General features: G+C 35.3%; 1 protein-coding gene across 3 annotated transcripts in view; it reads left to right on the forward strand.

Annotated features, from left to right (window-relative positions):
* Window positions 1-22,687, forward strand: part of CALCRL (calcitonin receptor like receptor) — a 130,544-nt gene that overhangs the window by 104,250 nt on the left and 3,607 nt on the right. For all 3 annotated transcript variants that reach the window (XM_070475894.1, XM_070475893.1, XM_070475895.1), the window contains 6 exons: window positions 7,392-7,518; window positions 11,744-11,897; window positions 13,427-13,487; window positions 13,571-13,637; window positions 19,303-19,521; window positions 19,670-19,711. In XM_070475894.1, the coding sequence (XP_070331995.1) occupies window positions 7,392-7,518; window positions 11,744-11,897; window positions 13,427-13,487; window positions 13,571-13,637; window positions 19,303-19,521; window positions 19,670-19,711 (670 nt within the window). The remainder of the gene's footprint in view (window positions 1-7,391; window positions 7,519-11,743; window positions 11,898-13,426; window positions 13,488-13,570; window positions 13,638-19,302; window positions 19,522-19,669; window positions 19,712-22,687) is intronic.

Below are 22,687 nucleotides of genomic sequence, written 5' to 3' on the forward strand. Positions count from 1 at the left end.
ACTCTGGCCGTAGTCTTTATTGTTCAGTTGCCCCGTCATGTCAGACTCTTTGTGACCCCCGGGACTGAAGCATGCCAGGTCTCCCTGTCCCTCACCATCTCCTTGAGTTTGCCTAAGTTCATGTTCATTGCATTGGTGATAACATCCAGCCATCTCATCCTCTGAGGCCCTCTTCTCCTTCTGCCCTCAATCTTTCTCAGGATCAGGGACTTTTTCAATGAGTTGTCTGTTTGCATCAGATGACAAAAATACTGTAGATTCAGCTTTAGCATCAGTCTTTCCAGTGAATATGCAGAGTTGATCTCCCTTAAGATTGATTGGTTTGATCTCCAAGCTGTCCAAGGGACATTCAGGAGTTTTCTACAGCACCACAGTTCGAAGGCATCAATTCTTTGGCATTCTGCCTTCTTTACAGTCCAGCTCTCACAACCATACATGACCACTGGGAAGAAGCACTGCTGTTAAGGCTAGTGGATGCAATGAAATTCCAGCAGAACTATTCAAATCCCTAAAGGATGACGGCATCAAGGTTTTGCATTCATTATGTCAGCAAATCTGGAAGACTCAGCAGTGGCCACATGACTGGAAAAACTCAATCCTCATCTCAGTTCCCAAGAAGCATAGTACCAAAGAATGTGCTAACCTTCAGACAATTGCACTCATCTCCCATGCTAGGAAGGTCTTTAACTTATGCAAACCAAGAACTTTCAGATGTCCAAACAGTTTAGAAAAGGAAGAGGAACTAAAAATCAAGTTTCAACATTTGCTGGATTGTAGAGAAGGCAATAGAATTTCAGAACACGATCTCTGTTTCATTGACTACACTAAACCCTTTGACTGTGTGGATCATGACAAACTGTGGAAAACTCTTAGAGAGATGGAAATACTGGACCATCTTACCAGTCTCCTGAGAAACCTGTATGCAGGTCAGGAAGCAGCAGTTAGAGCCCTGTATGGAACAACTGACTGCTTCAATATGGAGAAAGGAGTACAACAGGACTGTCTTCTGTCACCTGCTTGATTAACCTATACGCTCATCACATCATGAGAAATGCCCAGTTAGACGAGTTACAAGCTGGAATCAAGATAGGCAGGAGAAACATCGACAACCTCAGATATGTGAATGATACCACTTTAATGACAGAAAGCAAAGAGGAACTAAAGAGCCTCTTGATGAGGGTGAAGAAGAAAGTGAAAGAGCCAGCTTAAGGCGAAATATTAAAAAAATCAAAACCATGGCATCCGCCCCCATTACTGCATAGCAAACAGAAGAGGAAAAGTGGAAGTAGTGACAGATTTCCTCTTCTTAGGCTCCAAAATCGCTGCACATGGTGACTGCAGCCATGAAATCATAAGACAATTGCTTCTTGACAGGAAAGCTATGACAAACCTAGATAGTGTGTTGAAAAGCAGAGACATTATACTGGAGGAGGGACTGGCAAACCGCCCCAGTATACTTGCTGTTAAAACCTCATGAACTGTTTAAAAGGCCACAGTCTTTATCAACCTCATAATCCTGTTTTAACTTCTAAAGAGCATATAACACTACCTAGAATTGCATTATGTAATGCATGTATCCATTTACCCTCCACTGTCCCATGAGTAACATGAGATCAGGATCTTGTTCTATATTATTCACAACTGCTTCCCTGGTTATCTAGAAACAGGGCACAAAAATGATATACTATTATGCATCAAAAATAGTTATAAATAACTAAATGAATATTAAGAGACTCAATAGGATTGTGAACTGGAGAAACTTACCTCAATTTTATTAAGGGATAATGATATTTTCAAGGGGTTGTTAAGTTAGATAATGAATGTAAAGTACTCATCTCTGTGGCTGGGATATTGTAAAAGCTCCTATATTATGATGTCTGCTTTTATTATGAATTTTATCTCTAAAAAGTTTGTTTTTGGTTTGATTTTGACTTTTGCAGTTTTGTGGGTCTTTTTGGGGTTTGCATGTTTTTTTGTTTTGGTTTGTTTTGAGGGGCAGGAGATTGTGTAAGAATCACAGGCATTTAGAAGGCCAGACTATTTCTTTTTTAATTCTCTGCCCACTAGGAGACCAGGAAGTCCACTTACACTGAGGCAGTTCAGAACAAACTATTTGGCCACGTAAAATGAGCATGTCTATTCCTTATGCAGCCTGTACTTACACGTAACATTAAATGAACAATCTTGAAAGGCATGGGAGGAGGGCCTATGATGGAGACCTCTCTAGCAGGACTTCATTGGGCACCTTGGGTGAAACACTCTTGGACTCTTTCTAAATCTGGCCAAATGGATCACGAGCAGCCTCCAAAGAGAATTAATGCTAGAGGTTATGTCCACTTTGTGTCATAGATAACCAAGTAATTCCATCAACTCAAGGTTCTGTATCCAGTAGACAAAAGGTAGCCATACTGCTTATTCTTCCCATGTATTTATTGCTTTCTGCCTGCTGTTTTTGGCACTATTCTGATTGGCACAGGCTTTCCTTCTGGATGCATGGTTTGTGTTTTCTTGTGGAAAAAACTGAGCATTTGGGAAATTAAATTAGATAAATTAGCATAAAGAAGCAGTACACTGTAGAGCGGGTGATTCTTTCATTGCTTGTATTTCCTCCTTCTATGAATTGTTTTGCTCAGGGTTAGCACTGAGTAAAGTAGTTTGGAAATTTCTATCTCATGTCAAAATCAAATGGGAAACAAAGGCATGTATTTTGTTCAAACTGTGACAGAACTTTGACTATAGAGCAGCATGATACTTGGGGTCAGAATGGTAAGGAAGGTGGTAATTTGCAGACAATGCTAGGAAGGATAAAATTCCTAAGGAGGAAAATTTAGGTTGCTTGACCCATTGCCCTTTATCACATGGAAATTATCTTTCTGATGCTAAATTCTTTTGTTTTTAATAAAAAGGTGACAATACGCCATTTTATTGCATTACTTAAAACATGGGTAGTTTTCTGTTTCTCACACAAAATGATGCTATTTTGTTATTTGTGAGAGAAAACTATTAGAGAATTTAATTAAAATTAGCCATATGAAAACTATGTTAAAAATAATAGTTAACCTAACTTGGAATATTCACTATGGGTTAGATATTATACTAAGCACTAGACATGATTTAACTCATTTAACCTGCCAACCAATCCTATGTAGTACTATTGTTATCCTATATTATAGAAAAGGAAAAGAAACAGGAGATTATGGATTTTAAATGACTTGTCCAAAGTCGCACTTTCAGTAGGAGGCACAGTCCAGATTTAATCTCAGGTCAGGTTTCAAGACCCACTCTGACTTGATGTCGCCTGCTTCTAGTTGTTCCAAAAGAGAATTGAACACATTACACATGGTGTATAATGGGTTTGTGGACACACTTATGCCAACTGCCTCTATAACTCAGCTTAGTGCATATTGTGCATATAACTTAGTGCATATAACTGTCAAAAGTGCATATTAAAGTAGTGTTCTAAGATAATTATATGTAGAGAATATGAAATGGAAACAATCCAGACCCACAAACCATATTTTCTATTCTGTGGTTATACTAGGATAACATTTAAAGAAAGCAGACAGAGATTTTCATAAACAATCTCTAAGCCTATAAAACAGTTTATATATACATACATACATATATATATATATATATATATATATATATAGAGAGAGAGAGAGAGAGAGAGAGATAAAGAGAGTTAAGTAATCTCATTTAAAAAATTGGAATAGGTTATATTGGTTGCAGGTTAGCATTTGAAAAAATACCCAACTATTTTAGTATTTCATTTAAACAAACCACTGTGTTTACCAAGTACGTGTTTTGGTTTTTATTTTCAAGTTGATTTTATTTGACCTAAGGTATTTATGTGTATTAATGAATGATTTTAAAAGAAAACAGTATGCATCACTAGAAAAATGTGAACCATTTTTACCACTAGATATTGTTATAAATCATGTCAGATAGCATTTGTCTACATTTAAGTTGCACAGAACCTGGAGGAAGAAATAGAAGAAACCAAAGCTATAGGTTAATGTTGTGGATAGTAGGGAATATTTTATACAAAACAAACTGAAAAATGATTTGGCAATGGTTCACTATGTTACAACAATACAGAGAGTAAATGCAATATCAGGATTTCTGAAGCAAAAGTATACGGTCTGAGTTACATATGGCAGGTTATCTATGTTTAACATATTATTAGGATAATTTTGTAAGACATTCACAATAAGCTTTACATGTCTATTGAAATGATTTAATGTGTCCTCTCAAGTATTTGTTTGGCTTTGATTTCAATAATTCATTTACAACAGAATTTCATTCCATCATTTCAAATTTTTTCCCATACTATGGTATTGTGCTTAGTCACTCAGTTGTGTCTGACACTTTGAGACACTATGGACTGTAGCCCACCAGGCTCCTCTGTCCATGAGATTCTCCAGGCAAGAATACTGGAGTGGATTGCCATGCACTTCTCCAGGGGATCTTCCCAACCCAGGGATTGAAGCCATATCTTCTGAGTCTCCTGCATTACAGATGAATTATTTACTGCTGAGCCCTTGGGAAAGCCCCCTATGGCATTATCTGGGTCTAGAGGGAAATGTGCTATATTCTTTTATCACATAGCAAAAGAATAAGAAACATGTATTTTTTGCCTGTATTCACAATAATCACAATATTAAATGAGAACAGATACCAGCAGCTCATTTTTAAATCTTTACCTTTCAAGCTAGATTAAGAAAGTAGAGTCATTAGAAAAGTGGGAATTCTCAGAGAAACAGAAATACAAACTATCATAGAGAAAAGAAGGAAGTTTAAATGAACACAATAAAAATTAAATTTGTTTTGCAACTAACTACAGTTGGCATTTTATTTTACTTACTTTCAATCTTTTCACATGTGAATGCTATAAATATCAACAGTTAAAAATGCTGTTTTGTTTTATGCTCCTCAGCTCATATCTTTCAGCTCCTACTTCTATCATGAATAGCTATTTTTGAAAACTTTTTTTAATGTTTGTTTTCATTCATTCCAATTTAGTTCTTAACAAATATTTCTGATGCTGTCTAAGCAAACCCTCCTACTCTTTTGGTCATAATTTGAAAACTATGAAATTTTGTTTAAATATATATATGTGTGTGTGTGTGTGTGTGTGTCTTAACCAATGGAACTGGATAAAAGTGTGTTCAGCAGAAAAGGGCAAGACAACCCAGTTAAGGAAAACATTCTTTTCCCATGATGGTAGCTGAGTTATCTAAATTCTGTTACTAAAAAAGGGCCTGGGCATTTTGTTGCATTGGTAAGCAATCTTTCCCTAAATAATAGTTGGTTTTCCATAGACACAGGGTAAACTCAAGACAGGCATTTAAAAATAAGACCATGTGGACAAATTATTTGTGTTCATAATTTTCAACATAGAAGAGTTATAAATTAAGAGAAGTAAACTACACATAGTGTGCATAAATGATTTGAAAAGAATATTTTTGTTAGACTTCTCACATTCATTAATTCTCTTCACTCTCATTGAACACAAAACTCTCATCACTGCTGTGGCATTTTATCAAAAATAGAGCCATCTTTGCCTCAATGACGTCTTCATTTAAATAGCAAGACTCATGCCACTCCCTTATTCAAAAACTTTCAAAGAGAGTTCTTCTCTTTAGAGTATCATTTGTACAGTTTCTTGATTCCTGTCTGCTTCTCACTACTATCATGCATTGCAAAGTCAAGTTAAATTAAGGACTCTCTAATAAGCAAATACCAGCAGCTCTTAGCTGTTTCTGTTTGGACTCCAGATGGACTCCAGATGGACCCCAGATGGACTCCACAGCTGTTGGTCTGTGACTGTCTCACACAGAGTGATTGATCTGTGGGCCATCTTGTTCATGAAGCCTTTCAGAGAAGTTTCCCTGAGAGCACCCACTTCTGTGAAAGGCATGCATTGAAATTCCATAAATCTTGATTTGGGATTGGAGTCACTTTAAAATCCTTTAAATTACTAGAGCTATATACATAGGATCATAGACCTTTAGCTGCAAGAGATTTCAGAAACAATATAGCTTAAACTTTGCATTTTAAAATATAGAAAACCTTGGCATCCCAGCCTAACTATAATATCCTGGGAACACAGTCTATTTAATATAAGGTGATAGTTAAAACCTTCTTAAAGTTTCCAAAGTAGAAGTCATTGGCTTGAGTTACATAGGGTGGATTATCTAGGTTGATCATCTTAATTGCATAATTGTGTAAAAATGAAAATGACCTTTAAGCCTTTCTAATAAATTGATTTCTCATGTCTTCCTACATATATGTTCTGTATTGATATTAAGTTTTCATTTTCTAGTGGAATCTTGTCTATTATTTTAAAACTCTACCCATAATAATTCTTAATAAAAAAGGTAGTACTTGAGATGGTCTTTGATCATAGGTAAGGCAGCCATATACAATCTTGTAGAGCAGATGTGGATTCAAGCTGAAGAGCAGCAGTACTTATCATTAATGACATCTGCTCCTGAAATCTATTTCTATATGAACTCCATCTAGCCAGTTTTTAAATTTTGTTTTACACATGAGAAATTGTAGTAAAAGGAGGTAATATTTTTATGTCTTACCTATGGCTAGGTCAATTGAAAAAAAAAATTCAATAAAGCTGAACGAATCTCATTGGTTGCTAAATCTATATTTTTATCAACTCATTTCTTCTTTTTTAATTTTAAATTTATTTGTTTTAATTGCAGCTAATTACTTTACAATATTGTGCTCGTTTGGGGTTCAGTATGGGGGGACACATGTACACCCATGACTGTTTCATGTCAATGTATGGCAAAAACTCATCTCTTCTAAATACAATGTTATTTTTCTCATGATTGGTCTACATAATCACCGCTACCATACAGGAGGTATACAAACAGGACAATCATAAATAACCATAAAAAGAGTATATAGATAGAACCGCCTATGTGGCATAATGAAAAGAGTTTTATCTATGTGAGAATTTGATGACAAATTTAAAGTTTCAAATCAATTAGCTGCATGATTTTTGATCAGTTATTTACACTGAATATGAGTTTATACATCTTCAGAATGAATTAGAATATTAATCATGATAAGAGATTAAAGGAAGAAATTTATGTAGAGGCCTTGTACAAATTTCCTGTCCTTACATATATCTACCTGTACTGAACCAACTTATGTGTCTCTATGTTTTAAGTAATTATAGGTTTTCCCTAATTAAGATTTTATGATGAGTAATTAAGATGAGTAAATCTTGGTGAGAAAAAAAATACTTCTCCCAAATTTGGAGCAGCTGCTATGAATTGTGAATGTATCTCATTTGAATGATTGTTAACACAAAATGTAGAAACATTTTATGATGTCAACACACTTTCTTTTCTCTTGTCTTTTAGGAGCCTAAGTTGCCAAAGGATTACCTTGCACAAAAATTTGTTCTTCTCTTTCGTTTGTAATTCTATCATAACCATCATTCATCTCACTGCAGTGGCCAACAACCAGGCCTTAGTGGCCACAAATCCTGTAAGTAAAATAAGGTCTAAGGTCAAGGTGTTATTGGGGAAGAAATAGGAGAGGTAGGGAGCAGGGGTTCATACATGCATATGTATATGATTAAGTACTAATATATGCATATTTTATGTCTCTCACATAAAGAAATGTATATGTAGTTATATTCCAATCGAGAAGGGTAAATATATCTCAATGTTCCCCAAGTTATAAATATTGAACAACAAAAGGAAAAATACTTTGTTTCAGTTATTGACATGTTACATGTTTTCACCTCATTTTATGGTTAGAATCTCGCTGCTGGTGTGACATAATATTTACTCAATCAAATTTTTAAAAAATCAATGAAAGCAAAAAACTGTGTAGTTAGAAAAAGACAGGACATGAAAACAGAAAATGTAAATTATATGCTTGATATCAGGCTGACTTAAAAGAGTTAATAAAACTAGGGGAGAGATGACTTATATGTGTATAATGTTAACTTTTATCAACATAAAATTTTTAAAGTACTCTGAGTGAGTGAGGTCTCTCAGTCGTATCTGACTTTTTGCGACCCTGTGGACTGTAGCCTAACCAGGTTTCTCTCTCCATGGGATTCTCCAGGCAAGAATACTGGAGTGGGTTGCCATTTTCTTCGCCAGGGGAGCTTCCCGACCCAGGGATCGAACCTGGGTCTCCCGCATTGCGGGCAGACGCTTTAACCTCTGAGCCACGAGGGGAGTACTCTACCCAATCCTAATTGCTTCATCAAGCCATTAGAAAGTGTTCCCTACAGTCTGTTTGGAAGCACAGGTTTTATTATAAGTATCAAAAGACATACAAAAGAAGCACAGAAATTATCATAACATAAAAACTATATTTTAAAAACATAACCTGACATTTACTTATATAAAGGTATGTATTTTCTGCAAACTCTATGGGCATTTAAGCTATATTTAAATTAAAATATCTGCATAAATGGCAATCATAAATTTGAGTTTTTTAATTGCCTGCTTTTATAATATTTGTAGCATCTATATTACAGTTTTGGATGTAGATTTGTATGCATATGTATATATGCATACATAAAGTAGTTTTTTAAAAATTATCTAGTTATTGAAATGAAGGAAGGGAAGGAATTTTCACTCAGTGAGTGAATAACCAATCTTCTCATGTGTGTTTTATGTGTGCTTTTAGGGTGACTTCTAAAATTCCCTGCATTATTTGCAGATGTGCATCTGGATTGCTTAATCTTGTATATGTTCCAAGGGGAACATCCAAGGGGATGGGATGGAAAGGGAGGTGGGAGGGGGGATCGGGATGAGGAACACATGTAAATCCATGGCTGATTCATGTCAATGTATGGCAAAAACCACTACAATATTGTAAAGTAATTAGCCTCCAACTAATAAAAATAAATGGAAATATAAATGAATAAAGCCTTCAGCAAAAAAAAAAAAAAAATAAAATAAAGTCACTGGGTGAGGAAACACTGGAGTATAATTAGCAAAACAAAAAAAATTGGCGAATATCCTACCACTTTAGAGTGCATTTCTTCAGAGCAAGGAGATTCGGAATTTTGTCATAAAGCTTCAGAGAAAGAAACTCTAATATTATGCTTATATACAAGGATGTTCTATTTAACACCTAAGTTGCAAAATGTAATATAGTTACTTTCAATATATTCTTGGAAAATTTATTATCTGTTTATAACACCAATGTTGTCATAAACGGAGAAGGCGATGGCATCCCACTCCAGTACTCTTGCCTGGAGAATCCCATGGATGGAGGAGCCTGGTAGGCTGCAGTCCATGCGAAGAGTGGGACACGACTGAGCAATGCACTTTCACTTTTCACTTTCATGCATTGGAGAAGGAAATGGCAAGCCACTCCAGTGTTCTTGCCTGGAGAATCCCAGGGATGGGGGAGCCTGGTGGGCTGCCGTCAATGGGGTCGCACAGAGTCGGACACGACTGAAGCGACGCAGCAGCAGCTGTCATAAAAGTATTTTTCTACAGTACGCTTTTTTATCATAATAGTTTGTAGATTAATTTTTTTAATGAAATCAGGGGTTGGAAGCCCAACTGTATGTCCTGTGGGCTCAGTCGTGTCTGAGGTTTGTGACCATGGGGTTTGTGACCCCATGGACTGTAGCCCACCAAGCTCCTCTGTCCATGTGATATCCCAGGCAAGAATACTGGAGTGGGTTGTCTTTTCTTTTTCCAGGAGATATTCCCAACCCGGGGATCGAACCCATGTCTCCTGCATTGGCCAGCAGATATTTTTACCACTGAGTCACCTGGGAATTGTCCCAATTAGATACGTGTATCTAAAAACTATACAAATAAAATTTTATATTTGAGGCCTATTATTTCTATATGTGTAGTTAAGTAACTCAGCTTTATTTTTGAGAGAACATTTAATACAGTGTGTTTGATATCATACATATTGCAGATGTATTTAATAGAAGAACAGTTTTTTAATTATCCTCAGTCAGAAGGTATAACATATGATCAAAAAAACAAAATTGTGTTCAGGGTGTAGCTTTGATTGATGCTGCATGAATATTAGCAAATCATTTAACTTCTTCAATACTCAGTTTTTTGTCTATAAAATATGTGACTAGTGATATAAAGCATGCCTCACAGAATTACTTTGGGGATTACATAAAATAATACACACAAAAAATATTTTTAAGCCAGCTCAATACACAAATATTATTACTAGTACTCTATGCTAATCTAACATTTATTTTCTAGTGCATCTAATTTCCAGTTTTCCTTTCAGTGAAAAAAGCTTGTTCTTCTAAAAACAATGATAATATCCACTAAGTATTTGAGTTCCAATCTGAAAATTGGAGTTGATGGGAGAAACTGGCTGTGTATTTCTGGGAGAGCTTTAAATTTATTCCTCTTGTTGATGGATTAAACAATAGCTCTTACTCCTCTGTGTTTTCTTTATGCAGCATTTAAACCTCTCTTCCTGTCTCTTTAAGAGTAAAAAAAAAAAAAAGAAAGTGAAGACCTCAGGAAAAGAGGAAGGAAAAGCATAACTTTTTCTTCTTTTACCTACATGAAATCCTCAAATCCTGTATTAAAAAAAAAAGAATGGGTTCATAAGATTATTATTTAATAAGCATACGCACTGGTAGCATGCAGGGCTTCCTCAAGTACTTGGCACTTTTCATGAATACTTTTAAAATTATTAATATAATTATTAAAAGTTTTCCAATAGAATGTAACAATCAAGGAGTTCATGATGACATAGTTAAAATAGACATAAAGTCATTCATGGGCAAACTTTTTTACTTGTAATTACACAATAGCTAGAACAATATTAAGAAAATACACATACACTAAATGTAGTAAATTTGGAATTTGCATATTTCCTGGGAGATGTATCACAAATCTCTGGAGTCAGTGGCTAAATACTTTAAGGAGGAACCATTAGATAGGAATGAAGACTGGCCTTTACCAATCTGAATCATTAGTGGGAAAAATTTGGCGTAAAGGAGAGAAAATTCTGTGTTTCTGTATAACTAAACTAAACTAGAATATTGCTTTACATATTCATTTATACACAACTAAATATTGGTTGCCTTCTGTGAATCCCTTGGTGGTTCAATGGTTAGGCCTGTGTTTTCACTGCTGGGGCCCAGATTCCATTCCTGGTCGGGGACCTAAGATCCCCCGAGGTGTGTGACACAGCTAAAAAACAAAAACATACACATGTGTATATGTGTATATGTGTGTGTGTGTGTGTGTGTGTGTGTAACGTATATATTGCTTTCTTTTTTCCCTTGTAGGTTAGTTGATGTGTGTATGTGTATATGTGTGTGTGTGTGTGTGTGATGTGTGTATGTGTGTGTGTGTAACGTATACATTGCTTTCTTTCTTCCCTCGTAGGTTAGTTGATGTGTATATGTGTATATGTGTGTGTGTGTGTGTGATGTGTGTGTGTGTGTGATGTGTGTATGTGTGTGTGTGTGTGTGTGTATGTGATGTATACATTGCTTTCTTTCTTCTTCCCTCGTAGGTTAGTTGATGTGTATATGTGTGTGTGTGTGTGTGTGTGTGTGTGTGTGTGATGTGTGTATGTGTGTATGTGTGTGTGTGTGTGATGTGTGCATGTGTGTGTGTGTGTGTGTGGCGTATACATTGCTTTCTTTTTTCCCTCATAGGTTAGTTGATGTGTATATGTGTGTGTGTGTGTGTGTGTGTGTGTGTGTAACGTATACATTGCTTTCTTTTTTCCCTCGTAGGTTAGTTGTAAAGTGTCCCAGTTCATTCATCTTTACCTGATGGGCTGTAACTACTTTTGGATGCTTTGTGAAGGCATTTACCTTCACACTCTTGTCGTAGTGGCTGTATTCGCAGAGAAGCAGCACTTGATGTGGTATTATTTTCTTGGCTGGGGTAAGTGCCATTATGCATATCTACTGATTCATCTTTAAAAAAGCTTTTGAAGGATGCAGAGTTCCTTTGTAATAAAAATATACTTATGATTAATCATTTTTAAAACAATATCAGCTGATTAACCTTTGCTTATTGCTGTAAATTAAAATATTTAAAGTACCACTGACTCACTGTTTTCAGTAACTACAGGACAATTAACGATACAGGTATTTTTTTTTTCTATTTAATATTCCAGTGTATGTTTTGGCTGAATATGTAGTGACTAAAACAATAGAATTATAAATTAAAGGATCTAGTTGCAGTATTCTGAATTTCCTTTTTCCTCATGTACAAAATGAGGGCATTGCTCTTAACTAGCTTTGAACTTCCATTCTAAAAATGCTTGTTTAAAAAAAATTATCATTTTAAGAGTGGAGGATTCAGTAATTGAACTGACAGCCAAAAAAATCTTTTTCCACACAATCATCTGACATGTTATTATCCACAAAACAAAAAATAATACATTTTTAGCATATTTTTTAAATAACTGGAATAAAGAGAAACATAAAATGTTAAAAAGAAATGCAGTAGAACTAGTTTCCAGAAACAAAACTGAAAGTATATTTATATATCTATCCATCTATCTATTTATCCAGTCAGATAATAGAAGTAGAGATATAGAGGTACCATAAACACACCATCTTTATTTTTTCACTGAAATAAACTTTATTTCTATTGATTGTTTGATATTATTGATAATAAAAATATCAGATATATGTTTCCCAAGTGAGTGCAGTTTTTGCTCAGTTACCTCCATATGTGTATGTGTATGTGCTTGACTGTATGCAACTCTTTGAACCCCATGGGCTGGAGCCCCCAGGGTCCGCTGTCCATGGGATTTCCCAGGCAAGAATACTGGAGTGGGTTGTCATTTCCTCCTCCAGGGGATCTTCCCAACCCAGGGTCAAATCCTCATCTCTTGTGTCTCCTGCACTGGCGGTGGATTCTTTACCACTGCACCACCTGGAAGCCCATGTATTGAGGCTATTAGTATATCCAGGTTACCCTTATAAAAGATATCTTTGTTTTATCTTTGAAATATCTGATTTAGAATGCTAAGGGCATGCAAATTTTCTGATATATAAACTATCCCTCTCTTTCTTTTCTTCTTCACATAGTCAGTCTCAACTTCTTCCCACATCTGATTACAAAATATTGGCCAATTCCATCTTACAAAAAATATGTGAATTCTGATTTTCTTCTAAGCTTCTGAAAATAGGCAGCACATTTATGAACTTAGGCTCTGGAGTCCACTGATTCAAAATGTCTCATATTAGAATAAAATATACACACATGTACTTGAAAATATAGATACCTAATACTTTACCAAGTTTACTGTTCAACTAGACAGACAATACTTACTTGATAAGCATATAATGGCCAGTTATTTTTGCTCCTAGACTATCTCTGAGTTTCAAGTTTCATGATATATTTTAGGAGTTCCATCTATAGAAAAAGTTGCGTATTTATTTTCTGTTTGACATTTACAGGATTTCCACTGATTCCTGCTTGTATTCACGCTGTTGCCAGAAGATTATATTACAATGACAAGTAAGATAGTCTCTCTTTTTTATTTTAATTGGAAGTAAGTAGAATGAAAATGTTCAACATAATTTCCCTGCTTTTTTCCCTAGCTGCTGGATCAGTTCTGATACGCAACTTCTCTACATTATCCATGGCCCAATTTGTGCTGCTTTATTGGTATGTAATTAAAATGCTCCTTTTTCCATCACTGTTCATAGGGCAACTTTATTTCTTGAAACATCTAGCCTATGGTATCCTTTAGGATTTCAGTGGACTTAGATAGCATACTCACAGTGTTTGATTGAAGAGGATTTAATGAAGGTATTGATTTCTTTGAGGGTTTGTTTAAATAACTGGAGGGCTTATTTGAAGTGTTGGTAAAAAGAGCAAAGGAACTAATTCACAAGGATGGTGAGGTAGCAGGGGCCAACAGTGGGAAGCTATTATGGCTAGACTTAAGACGGGAGGACAAAACAGTGTTCCTGGGATTGGGTGAGTATGCGGAGGGCTGGCCCAATAGGAAGTCTGGCTTTGGGTAAAGGAATACAGTTGCTGCCAAAACCACAGCCTTTTTAACAGGGAAAAAGGAGAGAGAAATACTCAAACTTCTCTCTCTGCCCTTGCTCTGATCTTCTGGTTCCTCCCATTGGCCAAATGCAGCAAATGTCTGAGGGCAAGAAGGTCTGGTGATGAAGTGGTCCTCAGAGCTGCCTCAGAGCTTCCAGGGTGCCAACCAGGATAGAGGGGGACAGAGGAGGGACCCAGTGAGTGGGGTGGCGATCAGGAAAAATTCACACACCTGTGATGTAAAAAAACTATTATTCCAATAAAGGAAGACCTTAATTTGGAAAAAAAGAGAGTACTGCTTAAACTGTTGTTTTTTATTATAATGATCAGCACTTAATCCAACTGCATCAATTGGACATTTTTAAGTGTGGTTGCAGGGAAACAAATCAGATTCAGAACTTTTATTACATCGTTCCAATGGGGAAATAAATAAACATACTTTCTCTCATAGAGCATTAGAAACCAGAACCCAATTACAGTTTCTAAGACTGTACTTACAGCTGATATTAATTATACATAAAAATTCAAAATTTAAACCCTTTTTCTCAGGTTCTTTTTTTTTTTAGGGAAATAGTCTATTATTTTACTATATTTGCTAGTTACAGTTTAGTATGTGGTTATGTTAGAATACTATTCAAGCCATTCTCAAGTGTATCATTGTTGAGTTATTTTCAGAAGTATCACAGTTAAGAGGATACATTCTAGAAGCTAATTGCCTGGGTGTGAATTCTTCTTCTACCTCTTACTTGCAGTGTGACTTTATCCAATGAAACTAACCACTCTAGTCCTCAAAGTCCTTTACTTGCAAAATATAGGATGCAATAACAGACTTTTAATTTTTTAACAAGTAGTTAAATGAGTTAATACATTCAAAGTGCTTAGCCGGGCATATGTAAAGCACAGAAAGAGTGTAAAATTTCTGGTTTGTGCTTGACTACGAGATGTCCAGTTCAAAAATTCAACACCTAGAATTTATTACATATCATGGAAATTTTACTGTAGACTCTAGGAACATTTCAAAGGCAGAACACCTCCCCCCACTTGCTACCTGCACATACCAGGAACATGTGTGACAGACTGTTCAAGCCATATCCTGAGAAATCCTAGGTTTGTATTCTTGGGAAGAACCAGCATTGAAACCTAGTCCTACCATTGCTGGTTGTGTATGTCAGGACAAGTTCTGTTTTGTTTTGAGCTTCTCTGTGCCTTTGTTTTTCATCTCTAATTGTAGAAAAATAAGAATAAATACTTCACAGCGTATTGTAAGGATTAAAGGAGAGGTATCTTGTAAAGCAGTGCCTAGAATATATAGTAACCTCTCAAGAACAGTTTTTAAAAGATTTTCACTTGTAATTTCTACATGATACCATGATTCTGTTTTGAGAAAAATACAAAGAAATCATGATTCTTTAGGGGGGTCATCCAGAACCTTACAGAGAAAATACAAGGTAAAATTTTATTATAAGTAGTCTGACTCTAGAAGGGGTATGAAATTCAAAATTTTAAATTAGAAGGTTAAGGAAATAATAAATGCACTTAACAAGTGAGAAATGTAACAGCAATTAGCACAGTTAGAGACCGTGGTGCAATTAGGGTAAAATATTACATAGGAATATAGCCCATCTAGCTGCTCAGTAAGAAAGGAAGTGAAAATCCACATTATGTACACAATCATTTTTCTATTTTTTTCTGGCCTGACAAAAAGGAACCCTTTTTTTCTGCCAGGATAAAATGTTCTGCCTTTGTTTCAGCTCTAGGTCTTCTCATTGGGCAATTCCAAGATCATGGGAGGTGCTCTAGTGATTGTTTATGTGGTCACATGTTTTTTGCACAATTTTTATAAATAAAATATTTCAACCACAATCAGTTTCTTTCCACCCAGACTTCCTCTGCCACATTTCCTGTTGAGTAGAGTGGTAATAGAGTGGCTACAGCACTTTTGAGATCTTGCTAAGGGGAAATTAAGAGAGGATACATTTAATTTGTGTTTAGTGAGAAATGGTTAGCTCACTTTGGAGCATAGGTAAGTGATTGCTGGCTAATCTCATAGGGGAGTACTTTCAGGAATCCTATTGCCACTGGGCTCAGGCTTCCTGCTGTGACCCTAGGTGGTATCATGGTGTGAAAAATGTCCCATTGTTCCCATAAGTGAACTTTATGGGTGTTGGAGTTAATATGTTTCTTCTTTTTTGCTTACTTAGTTTTTCTTTAAGATAGATGAGATTCAGATGTAATTCATCTGAACTTCACAATTCTTGCTCTATTTGTATTTAAAATAAGTGGAAGTATTTGCAGAAAATCAGGAGGACATTCTCATTTCTAGTTTCACATTTTAATTCAGACTTGCATTTTGGAGAAGCACTTTGTATTTAGAAGAGTTCTTATAATGGGCATCTAAATTGCAACATTTATACTGATTTTTATCACTGTGATTTTTGCATATTAGGATTATAAAATATTCTCAATTTATAAACAGATAAAATTGCATTATACCTCTTCTTCTATGGGTTGGTAGTAATTTCCACTTAGTCAAAACTCTTAAAATAACAATGAATACCCTGGGAGGGAATACAGTAGGATGGGTCGAATAGCAGCTGATGTGTTGATTCATCACATTTCATTTTTACACCTGTTAAAGTGGCTTATGTGGCTTTTGTCTTTAACAGAGACATTCCTATGTCTGTAACCATGTTTCTTTTCATAGATGTGTTTCCATCAGAACTATAGTTAGCTGTTTATTTTTGAAGCATATGCTCCATTGAATTCTCTAAAAGAATAGTAGTGGAATATTTTTATGCCCAGTTATTTTCATAATACATGCATCAAATCAGCAAATGTATGTTATTTGTCCATTGCTTTCTATATCAGATGAAATATTATCATTTGTTTTCCAATTAATAGAAGCATGTAGATATAAATTGCATATTAGTATGCAATTTGAAAACTTTAGATTATTAAGCAAAGCACAGATACTAAAAGTCAGGGTGAGAGAAAAGGAAAGAGAACAGCATATTAGAAATAGAGCCCTAAGCGGCATTTCTGGGGCAAATATCTGTACTTCTATGGAAGGCATAAGGAATGGGCATAGAGGAAACAGACAAAATAACAGATATTGACATGGGTGAAGATAAGAAAGAAAGTATAATTCAGCCAAGGAGTGAGAGAGAGAGAAATATATTTCAGTAGAACTCTGCTCATTTCCTGAACACTATATTTTTGAAGTTTTATGTCTCCCTTTCAAACGGAACATTTTCTCTTGGGGAGAGTTGTTAATTCATAGGACTTTAAAATCACAGAAAGTAATTAACAGAAGGTTCTGTTGGGTGCCAACATTTTTTTAACCCTAGGATTATCTAGGTTGCATATCAACTAGTTTAAGTATGTGATTCAGCCTCTTCATAAGGATGAAGAAGATTATAGTACTATAATAGGGAGTTGGGATGATTTTTGTTACACACACACACAAATAACACAGGAAGGATAAACTAAAAAATGAAAATGGCTATTATGATATAACACATATTTGGATGGGCTTCCCAGGTGGCGCTAGGGGTAAAGAACCCACCTACCAATGCAGGAGACATGAGACATAGTTTTGATCCCTGGGTCAGGAAGATCATCTGGAGGAAGACATGGCAACCATTCCATTAGTCTTCCCTGGAAAATTCCATGAACCAAGGAGCCTGGCGGGCTACAGTCCATGGGGTCACAAAGAGTTAGACAAGACTAAAGCAATTTAGCACACACACACATATTTGGAAAGTACTTCGTATGGACACTAATACAGAGTAGAAACTTAAAATAATTAACCTTTGTTACAAACAATTGTTTCCTTTCTTTGGGATAAAAATATTCAAAGTTTTGGTTTTCTTAATCATAGCAGGATTTTAAAATATTGCATAAGAAAATAAACTAAGCAAAACAATCGATGTTACTCAAATGAATGTGGTCCACAATAACACCACTATAATTTTATTTTTTAAGATATAAGTCCATTAAAAAGGATGTACTTTTTAAATTAATAAATCACAATTCCAGTATCTAAAGGAAACAAAAAGAGTATGTCAAAGATATTAATATCTGCACCCCATGTTCATAGCAGTATTATCTACAATAGCTAAGACATGGAAGCAACCTAAGAAGGATACACACACACACACACACACACATTACTATTTATCCACAAAACATGAGGAAATCCTGACACTTGAGACAACATGAATGAAACTTGAGGTCATTATACCAAGTGAAATAAGTTAGACAGAGAAAGACAGATACTGTATGATCTCACTTATATGTGGAATCTAAACAAATAGACAAGCTCATAGAAAAAAAGAGATCATATTTGCAGTTGCCCTTAGGGGTTGGGGATGGAGGAACTGGATGAAGATGGTCAAAAGGCACATACTCCCAGGTATAAGATAAAGGAGAAGGAATGTAATGTACAACATGATGATTATTGTTATCACCACTGTATGATATATATGTAAGTTGCTGAGAATAAATTGTAAGAGTTCTCAGCATAAGGAAATTATATATATATATATATATATATATATATACATACACACACACTTTTTTGGTATCTATATGAGATGGTTGATATTAGCTTAATGTGTTGTGGTTATCATGTCACAATATATGTGAGATTAAATCATTATGCTATGCAACCTAAACTTCAGTTCAGTTCAGTTCAGTTGCTCAGTTGTGTCTTACTCTTTGCGACCCCATGAAGCGCAGCACGCCAGGCCTCCCTGTCCATCACCAACTCCTGGAGTTTACTCAAACTCATGTCCATCAAGGCGGTGATGCCATCCACCATCTCATCCTCTGTTGTCCCCTTCTCCTCCTGCCCCCAATCCCTCCCAGCATCAGGGTCTTTTCCAATGAGTCAACTCTTCGCATGAGGTGGCCGAAGTATTGGAGTTTCAGCTTCAGCATCAGTCCTTCCAATGAACACCCAGGACTGATCTCCTTTAGGATGGACTGGTTGGATCTCCTTGCAGTCCAAGGGACTCTCAGGAGTCTTCTCCAACACCACAGTTCAAAAGCATCAATTTTTCAGCACTCAGCTTTTTAGTGTCAACTATGTGTCAGTAAAGCTGGAGAAAATAAAAGTTCAACAGCAGAAACAAAAATTAATACTTAAGCAAGTATTCTCAACAGAACATATTCTTGTGAGCTGAAAATATTCTAAGATTTATAAAAGCAATGATTCTTCAGTAAAGATTCTTAATATGAAATAATTTCCATGTGCCATTTTATTTTCTTTTAGGTGAATCTTTTTTTCCTATTAAATATTGTACGTGTTCTTATCACCAAGTTAAAAGTTACTCACCAAGCAGAATCCAATCTCTACATGAAAGCTGTGAGGGCTACGCTTATCCTGGTGCCATTGCTTGGCATTGAATTCGTGCTGATTCCATGGAGACCTGAAGGAAAGATTGCGGAGGAGATATACGACTACATCATAAACATCCTCATGCACTACCAGGTATGGTGTTCTTGCATCAGGAAGGCACCTTGTGATGTTTGGATGTAAATTTACATATAGCTTTGACTTCATTTTTAACTACCTAATTGATTACCAAAAAATGTATCTTTTCCATTTGGAATCAGATAATTCTATTTTTCTTTTACAGGGTCTCTTGGTGTCCACAATTTTCTGCTTCTTTAATGGAGAGGTATGGTGACTGATTTTATTCCTTTTATCATTTTGTGTTTGTAATCCATTTTTTTTCCTTTAAAAAGAAGAAAGAATTATAAATTCCCTAGGAATAAATATTTCAAATTCCATTTCTGTCAGAAAAAAAGACCCATAGAGGCTCTTTGAAAATATGCAATTCTTTTCCCCAAAAGTTCAGGTCAAATTAGAGTTGAGGCTAGGGCAAATTCAGACTCACTTTAAAATATTATGTCAATGACTTTTATTCATCTAGTCTTTCAACTTACCTTTTGAACTAATCCTACTAATTCTGGACTTGGTCCTAGGCACGGTGTTAGACAATCCTTATCTTCATCGAACATACACTCTAATGGGAAATAAAATTGCCTCATTTTTATTTTCTCTCTTCCTCTTTTGGCCTTGTCCACAATGTGGTCTTTGGAAACATTTTTATGTCGAATAAAAAAGATTTCTAAAAATGTAAACCCAGTTATGCACAGAAAAGCAGCAGCAGATCAGGAAACATGATAGAGTCCTCTAATGCATAACATGGCCATGTGTTCTCAGACGTTTCAGGACTTTTCCCCAAGGCTTTCCTAATTGGAAAGATTCAGGCATTTTAGAAATTGGTACCACATTTCTTATGCATGTGAATAGAACTATAGCTCAGTGGTTTGGGCTATATAGCTTTAGTTCTTTATATGTTTATAATTTACTGTTGGAGGCTTTAGGCAAAATTCAACAAAGTTTAGAAATTCAGACAGCAAATGATAAGACTTACACATTTGTAACTGTGAAACTTAGCACAAATCTTCAGACTGGCAATACATAGAACCAGTTAACATAACTTTACAAGAATCATTTCTATGCAACTAATCGATGTCAGAAATCATGTACATGTCATGAAAAACTATAAAATATTTTTCTCTTGTTTATGTGATATTTTACTTTACTTTCTCTTAGCACATAAAATTTCATATTTTATTTCTTACTTTTAAAATATAGACTTTATTATACATGTATATTTATTTATAATGACATATAGAAGTATCAAACATATTTAAGTGGTCTCTTCATGACTCTTCTGCTGTGTAGAGGACAAGGGTGACTTTTTCTGAAGTGAGAAGTAGAGACAGAGAATGCAATTAAGAAGAATAAATACATTGTTTTGATAATAAAATTCAAATAGTATTTATTATGTAACTATAAATTTATTATTATATAAACTGATTTAGGCAATCCAATTTCTGCCTATATAGGATTTTACAATTAAATATAGATAAGAAAGCTACAATATGACATAAAGCATGTATGAACTAAGAAAAATATACCTTTGTATCTGCAGGAACAGATTTTATTTTTATAAAGGACATTTTTTTAAATGCACACATCATAATCATTAGTAAAATATTTAGTGATGGAAGGCAGTGTAGAATAAAGACACTGACAAAATATTGCATTTACACCCAAAGATGCCACTTTGTTCCTGGCTGTAACATCATGGGAAATACTCTGAACCCCAAGGAGGCCCAGTGTGTACTTCTAATCAAATGATATAAAAGCAAGTTCCTTACACAAATCTCAGAGGGATTAATGTAAACTAGGAATATAAAGCTTTTAGCACCATGCTCCAACCTCAGGAGACAGTACATTAAAGATTCCTTATTAGGTTTGTCAAATACTCATTTATAAAAATATATGTATAAAGGGGTACATTACTCATATCGGAATCAAATCTCAAATTGACCTTTATATTTAGGAAGAGTGCTCAGGAAATATTTAAACTAATGCCTAACACCCTTATTACACTTTATCCATGTAAGCAATAGAGACACAGGCCTTGATATTTTGCCATGTCCTAAAATTGAGAAAATTTTGGCATTAGAAAATTATAATAATATAAAAGCTTTGAGCCAAGTTGTTACCAAATCCTTTAGCTCCCCACAACATCTCCAATATCTGTCCCCCTTTCTTCATCTGTAGATATAATCCCTATTTGTGTATGATTCATTTCTCATCTTAAGACATATAATAACCCTTCTTTTTCTGTCTTTGCCTCTAGTTTTTCCCATTCTCATAACACAAAGACATGCTGTCAAATTCATTTTGTGTGGTTCCAACTATGTCATATACTTCTTAAAATCATTTGCTTAGGCTTAATTTCCTTCTTGCTTTCTACATTAGGTCAAACAGCTTGTCTTTGTCTTAATATCTCTGTTTACTTTTTTATTCTCACATTTTGTTTTTATTTCTCAGCCAAAATATTCTTATTTGCATTTCTCACTAGTTAAATAACCGTGGCTTGACAAGTCCTCAGGTTGCTTTCATCTCAAGTCCACTCAAAAAAAAAAAATGTGTACCATTAGCATAAACTAGGAACTCTGGTCATTGGAAGGGCCCTCATCAGACATGGAAATGTACAGATGTTGGAGTTGGAGATGTGTTTGAATATTCTCATTTATACTTACTGACTCAATATAAAGAAAATCATCTGCGTCTTATGTTAAATTAACACCAAAGATTATATGGGCTTTCCAGGTGGCGCTAGTAGTAAAAAAACACGTCTGCCAATGCAGGAGACATAAGAGATGCAAGTTCGATCCCTGTGTCTGGGAAGATCCCCTGGAGGAGGGCATGGCAACCCACTCCAGAATTCTTGCTTGGAGAATCCCATGAACAGAGGATCCTGGAGGGCTATGGTCCGGATAGTCACAAAGAGCCAGACACAACTGAAGCGACTTAGCACACACAGCCAAAGTCACTGTATATGGCCTACCTAGTTCTGATCTCCAGCACCAAACAGAAGAAAGAGTAATTAAACTTCAAATTTAGAAGAGAGGGATCTAAATACAAAAAAAGTGGAGTGATGACATTCCTATTTTTTTTTTCACAGTGCTCATCCCATTTGTAATTTTCTGTTCAACATGTTCTTCCCTCTGGGTGGAAAGCTACGGGAGGATTAAAAACTCTGTTCTTTTTTTTTTTTTTTTTTCCC

The sequence above is a fragment of the Odocoileus virginianus genome, chromosome 13, assembly GCF_023699985.2.
Source record: "Odocoileus virginianus isolate 20LAN1187 ecotype Illinois chromosome 13, Ovbor_1.2, whole genome shotgun sequence".
Taxonomy (NCBI): Eukaryota; Metazoa; Chordata; class Mammalia; order Artiodactyla; family Cervidae; genus Odocoileus; species Odocoileus virginianus.